This window comes from Anopheles gambiae, chromosome 2 (assembly GCF_943734735.2).
Source record: "Anopheles gambiae chromosome 2, idAnoGambNW_F1_1, whole genome shotgun sequence".
NCBI classification, from domain to species: domain Eukaryota; kingdom Metazoa; phylum Arthropoda; class Insecta; order Diptera; family Culicidae; genus Anopheles; species Anopheles gambiae.
This window is the reverse complement of record NC_064601.1, coordinates 20,399,332-20,406,406: the sequence shown is the minus strand read 5'-3', so window position 1 is coordinate 20,406,406 and position 7,075 is coordinate 20,399,332. Positions and strand designations below refer to the sequence as shown.

At 43.8% G+C, this 7,075-nt stretch overlaps 1 protein-coding gene across 1 annotated transcript; it reads right to left on the bottom strand.

The window, feature by feature from the left end:
* Positions 1-1,107: 1,107 nt before the first annotated feature.
* On the bottom strand, positions 1,108-6,550 carry LOC133391298 (uncharacterized protein K02A2.6-like). Its single transcript, XM_061644344.1, has one exon. It carries the CDS (start codon positions 5,881-5,883, stop codon positions 1,426-1,428), a length of 4,458 nt encoding a protein of 1,485 aa, XP_061500328.1. The 5' UTR covers positions 5,884-6,550; the 3' UTR covers positions 1,108-1,425.
* Positions 6,551-7,075: the final 525 nt, after the last annotated feature.

Genomic DNA, 7,075 nt, shown 5'->3' with positions numbered 1-7,075 from the left:
CAAAAATAGTAAAGAAAAACTTTCACTTAGAACATAGAACCACGCGATGGTCGTTATGTAACAGTGCGGGATATGAATAGGAACAAGCAGGATGTTTTGTCAACGCTATTTATGTCAATTAACTGGTAATACATACAAATGTTTTGTTTTTCTGTGGAAATAACGGATTAAGAATGCAGTTTTGCTTGCCCAGAACACCTAGCAATCAAACGCACAAAGCTCACTCACTGCTGCGACCAGAACGAGAATAGCTGGACACGGTAACGGCACTAATGCCGGCGTGAATATTGTAACCATGACACAAGCCAATGCACTCGAGCATGGAGCATGGCAGAACAAACGAAGGTAAACAGAAGACGAAACGGAACGTGTTTTTTTACAGTCATACAATCGATTGTTTGCTCCCGCCACCGCCGCTTTCATGGAGCGCGCGCTTGTTACAGAACATTAAGCAGGGAGCTTTTGTGGTCGAGCTTTCTACATTGATGACGTCAAGCCGGGGAATGAACTGTACTGTTCTGAGCTGGTAAAAATTGGTTAAATGGTTGAACTGAAATGTTTGAAACAGGAATGGAACATCCTTAGTTCCTTAGGGCGATCCTTAGTTACAAACACAAAGGCAAGATTGGTTATGGAGGCGCATGGTTGTTTAACGATTAACGTATTTTTTTATTTGAATTTCATTGCTTTTTGCGCCAGTATAAGACGTAATTCCGTTGAATCTTTTTCATTTCACGGTATTTTATTTTATGCAAAGTGATAAGCTTCGTTTTATTCCACAGAAGCTGATGCGTTCGTAAAAGCACCATGCAACTCCTCTCGAACGACTGTTCATTCGTTCACATGTTTTGATTTGGCTCAATCACTGACGATGGACAAGTCCTGTTGTCCTGTCTACCTATGGCTGATCTGACCCTAACTGATCTGAGTAATAAATGGTTTAATGTAGTCATGCCGCACTTGCGATGAACAACATAGAAGTTGATGAGAAATGATTGATGGTTGGTAGTGTTGATGTGCATGTATCTGCTTCACTGTATTGCTCAACATAGCTGTTCCATAGTTTTATGTTCTTTAACACGTAAATAAACAATCCGAACACCAGGATAAAAAGTACTTAAAACACTATATTACAATAACGATGTACAACGCAATAAAACTTTACATACAAAAAACCTATACGCCCGCTAGTCCCTAATGCTCGCGCTCGCACCTCTTATCGCGGATGGCCTGCAGTGAAGTGTATGTCAACGGTCACCCCGAGGTCGTCGTCCCGACCTCGGTCCTCGGAAGGATCGCGATGGCTGCGCCCTTTAGCTGCACGTGGTTGTTGACAGCTCTAGCGTCTGAAAACCGTCGCACGTAGCGAGCGGCCCAGAGCACAATGTTGCGCAACTTTGATTCCGTCCACAACATCTCCCCCTGTTAATATAGCTGGTACTGGTCCAACCAACGTGAGGGTCTTATATTTCTAGAAGACCTACGTGGTACTTGTACCAGCTGTTCTTCTTCCTTGTGGTCATCTAGTTCATCTGTTGGAGACTCTTCAGGTGATGTAGGTGAACAGGAAGTGTAGACTGAACCCGAATTGGACGATGACGATGGCGAGGACGCAGACGATGTGATAGCAGACTCAGGCGGTATTGTAGACGATGGTGGAGTCGACGATGACGATGGTGACAAACAACTCGGTGATGGAAGACACGTTGTTGGAGCCAATGATAACGATAACGGTGGCGCCTGAACAGGTGATGGAGTGCACTGATCGTCAAGCAACGGTGGTGGCTCGTGCATTACATTCCATGAATCCAGAAATACATCCAGAGCTAAGGGTTTCGAAGAGCGGCTCTGCTGATGCTGCTGATTTCCGTTACGCCTACGCATTTGATTTACATGCCTTCGAAGTGTACGTTGATCACCGGTTACAACTTCATACATAACGTTGCCACATCTTCCGGTTATGACTGCTGGCTCCCATTTCCAAATGTTTCTGCTGTATGTCTTGACGTACACTAAATCTCCGCAGGACAACTCTCTCACCTTCTCAGGTACACTGTGTTTAAATGGATTTAAGGTAGGACGAAGCAGATCCAAAGTTGTTCGCATTTTACGACCTAACATGAGCTCAGCTGGTGATTTCTTTTCTTCTGTGGACGGATTTGGAGTCGATCGATAGGTTTGTAAAAATATGTCCAATGCCTCCGGAAGTGATGTATCTTCTGCACTAATCTTTTTCATCGATCTCTTGAACGTGTCTACAAACCTCTCAGCCTGGCCATTTGACTGAGGATGAAATGGTGCTGTTCTCAGATGTTCTATGCCATTGTGAGCGCAAAAATCAGCAAAAATCTCGCTAGTAAACTGCGTGCCATTGTCACTTACAAGCGTGACTGGATTTCCAAAACGTGAAAATATTCCTCGTAGAATTGCTATAGTCGCCGATGCCGTATTGCTTGATGTTTTTACAATCTCTGGCCATTTTGAGTATGCATCCACGACAATTAAAAAATAGTCCCCTTCCAGAGGGCCAGCGTAATCGATATGCACACGCTGCCATGGTGATGAAGGTTTAGGCCAAGGAATAGGAGTTGAATGAGCAGGTGACTTTGAAACAGCTTGACACCTCTCACAAGAGGCTACGCATTCGCTTATGTCTTTATCGATGGATGGCCAATATACGTAGCTACGAGCTAACGATTTCATTCTTTGAATGCCAGGATGGCCACGATGGAACTGTCGGAGGCATCGTTCCTGAAGGCTGTTTGGAATTATGACTCTCTCGCCAAATAATAAACACTCATCCACTGCTGATAACGCTTCCCTTCTTGCATAAAAACTTGCTAATTCTCCTGTATAAATAGTATTATGTGGCCAACCGTTTTGTGTAAAATGTAGTACCTTTGATAAAATTGAATCTTTTCCCGTTTGTTTGGCTACTTCCGTAAAATTGATTGGTAGGGATGAGATGTTGCTGATGACTACTGATTTTACATCCTTCTCTAGCTCCAAATTGGCGATTATATAGTCTTCATCTGGCTTGCTGTGCTCGCTTATCAATCTTGATAGGATGTCGGCATTTCCAAATTTCTCCGTGGTTACATATTCGATTTCAAAATCGTACATTAAAAGCGTAAGGGCAAAACGCTGTAACCTGTTTGCAGTGTAAACAGGAATACCTTTCTTGTTTCCAAATATTCTTAGCAGAGGCCTGTGATCTGTCTGAAGACGGAAATGCCGACCAAATATCATCTTATGAAATTTGGTCACTGCGAAAATGATAGCTAGCCCTTCCCGGTCGATTTGACTGTATCTTTGCTCGGCTTTTGTAAGAGATCGTGATGCATGTTGTACAACCTTCATACTGCCATCAGAAAATTTGTGACTTAGAGTTGCTCCCAGACCAACGGAAGACGCATCAGCTGATACCACTATCTCAAGTCGCGGATCATAGTGGGTTAATAATAGGTTTGAAGACAATACTGACTTGAATTTTTCAAAAACTTTCTGGCATTCTGCAGTCCACGCAAATTCTCTCCCTTCTTTTAGTAGTGCATCCAGTGGGTACCGCAAATTTCGTAGATTTGGAATAAAGCGCCCATAATAATTGATTGCTCCGAGGAATGACCTTACTTCACTGACATCTGATGGTGCTGGCAAATTGGTTATAACTTTAACTTTTTCCGGATCTGGTCTGATGCCTTGATTATCGATTATGTGCCCTAGATACCGTATTTGCTTCTCATTAAAAAAACATTTTTCTACGCGAATTGTGAAACCATAATCTTGAATTCTAGCGAGCGTTTCATTTAAAATATCATCATGTTCTTTCTGATTCCTACCTCCGATAATGATATCATCCATGTAACTGGAAACTCCCCGCAATCCAATGAGCATTTTGTCCATCAACTGTTGAAAAGCCGCAGGAGCTACCTTGATGCCCGGTGGTAGTCGGTTGTAGGAGTAAAGCCCTTTATGCGTGTTGATGGTTAGAAACTTCCGACTCTGCTCAGCAATTTCGACCTGAAGGAAAGCATCCGATAAATCTATTTGTGTAAAATGAGTGCAATTACCTAGCCTGGCGAAAATATCTGCTGGTAGTGGAAGCGGGTACTCCTGGGGGTGCAAGGCTCCATTGAGACCGGTCGAGTAATCTCCGCAGATCCTTATCTGACCGTTTGCTTTCCGCACGACGACAATTGGTGCGGCCCAGTCAGAGAAATCGACCGGTGTGATGACTCCTAGCTTCTCCAGCCGGTCCAGTTCCTTGTCGACTGCATCCAGCATAGCGTACGCAACTGGACGTTTAGGGCAGAAAACTGGACGACACTTTTCTTTCAGCTGCAGAGTAACGTTTCCCTTTGTACATAGGCCCATGCCCTCTCCAAACAGCTTGGGATAACGTAGTCGTAGCTCCTTATTCGTTGATGATTGAATGGCGTTGCATATCTGGTCAACAGGCACTGACCATAAGGAAAAAGCCTCGATTAGGTCGGTTCCCAACAGCTTCAAGTCCGCTTGCGAAACATAAACCGTCTCGACACGCTGCTCTTCTTTGATGGTGATGTTGGCACTGAATTCGCCGATTATATGCAACACTGCTCCCGATGCTGTTTTGGCATCGACTGTTGGCGGGGAAAGGGGGGGTGCTCCGATTAGTTTCCAGGTATTTTTGCCAATGACTGATATGTCAGAAGCGGTGTCGAGCTGTAGCCGGAGGTGAATGCCATTGATGCTGAGAGGTACATACTTCCTTCTCTCCTGAACGCTGTGCACATTGACTGAGACCGTTCTAGTATTTGCTTGCTGACGATTGAAATTCGCTTGGTTATAGTTCCGACGATAATTGTTGTACGTTTTGCAAAATCCTTCTTTGTGGCCTATTCTTCCACAATCGGTACATTTGTGAGTACGGTACGTACAGTCTCGAGACCAGTGTAGTCCTCCACATAGCCAGCACGATCTGCTAGGGGGTTTCGAATCGTATGGCAGGTTGCTTCGATAATGCTGGAACTGTGTTTCCTTATGCTTCACTGCATAGACTTGTTCGGTGTTCTCTCTTTCGATCATTGCGCTGTCGTGTCTTAAGTTGATAATGCGTTGACATTCGGTTGTAATATGCTCCAGGGTGGTTTCAGGACGTTCCTCGATCCGCACTAACAGTCTTTGACGAATTTCCACATCCTTATCATCTTTCAACCCGCAAACAAATACAAGGCATTTAAGCTGTTCCTCCGTCAACTTGCCTAACTCAAAGTTGACTACACCCCGGTTGACGCGACATGCGTACGCTAGATAATCTTCCGTCTTCCCCTTCACCGTATTTAAGCATTTGAACCGTCGATGTAACAGGGACTCCTTAGTTCCGAACAAATCTGTCAGCTTTGCGACCGTCTCTGGTAATGAAAAATCTCGTGAGAACTTTGGCAAGATAAAATTTACATACCGGTCATGTTCAAGAGTTCCTAGCTTGCGCATGAGAAGGCGCACTTTTGCTTCGTCGCTCAACCGGGCAGCATCTCTTTCGAACAGGTCCTCATAGCGGTTGTACCATGCGGCAAATGTCGTTCCAGCCTCAGCATCGTATTTAAATTCTTTAATGTGGCTGCACAACGAATCCAAGATTTGTTCCGGTGTTGTGGATGAACTTTGGCCTGACCCTTGCTGCTGCATTAACTGCGCCAAAATGTTCTGCTGCTGCGCCATTTGTTGCTGCATTAATTTCAAGATCTGCATCATCGACGAACTATCCATCGACACCGATGGCGGCGTTTGTAATGGAGGTTGCTGCACTGATGGTTCTCCAGAACCATTTTGTAGCTGGTGCGTCGGTTGCACATTAAAACCCGCACTAGAGCGCCTTTCTTCATCACCACTGGTATTCATTTTATAAATTATTTGCAGAGAGAGAAAAAAAAATTGTCCTCGACAGGAAAAAAAATAAAACCGAACTGTACACGAACTTTTCAATCAAGCTACTGAGCTTAGCTATCCTACTACACACGTTCTGATGATCCTTTTTATATACTTTTTTTTTTCTTTTACACTCACTGAATAGGTTTTTTTTTTTTAATTATTAAACAATTTCACTGCACTGCGCGTTTTTTTCAGTTAGAGAAGGAGCAGTTTTTTTTCTTTTTTTTTACAACGCAGGTTCTACACACTGATGAGGAAAATCCCATCCTCGTCGCCACTTTTATGTTCTTTAACACGTAAATAAACAATCCGAACACCAGGATAAAAAGTACTTAAAACACTATATTACAATAACGATGTACAACGCAATAAAACTTTACATACAAAAAACCTATACGCCCGCTAGTCCCTAATGCTCGCGCTCGCACCTCTTATCGCGGATGGCCTGCAGTGAAGTGTATGTCAACGGTCACCCCGAGGTCGTCGTCCCGACCTCGGTCCTCGGAAGGATCGCGATGGCTGCGCCCTTTAGCTGCACGTGGTTGTTGACAGCTCTAGCGTCTGAAAACCGTCGCACGTAGCGAGCGGCCCAGAGCACAATGTTGCGCAACTTTGATTCCGTCCACAACACATAGCTTCACTGGATTGGTCAAAAGATGGCGTTCTATAACCCATCATTATATTTCTGTCCTTTTCTTGCTATGTATTTTCCTTCCTTCATCTAAAGCCTTATTTACCCCTTTTTACTTCCCGAGCAAAAATCCTGAAGCCCTGAAGAATGGTCGTGCGTGTGGTCACAAACACCCCAAGCACCAGAGATTAAGCTTAAACGACTGGAAAATTGAATATCCATAGAAAAAATGAAAGCTCCACAGCTTCATTGGTTTGAGCAACAGATGGCGTATTAAAACTGATTATTATATTGCTATCCTTTTCTTGCAATGTGTTTCGGCAAGTTTCATCTTATTATGACCTATAAAGCCTTCTAACTTTCCGAGCAAAAATCTATATAAATGGTCGTGTGGTCAGATACGTGGGTATCAACACCAATGACCATTACTCAAATCTCACTTGCTTCAGTGCTGGTGGTTTCCATTGGAGTTTAGTATTTAAACAATTGTATCGCCGTTCTAGTTCTAGCGATGCATAACTTCAATGCGAA

Excerpts from the sequence above, each read along its gene's own strand:
- LOC133391298 (XM_061644344.1), bottom strand. The coding sequence starts at position 5,883 with ATGAATACCAGTGGTGATGAAGAAAGGCGCTCTAGTGCGGGTTTTAAT.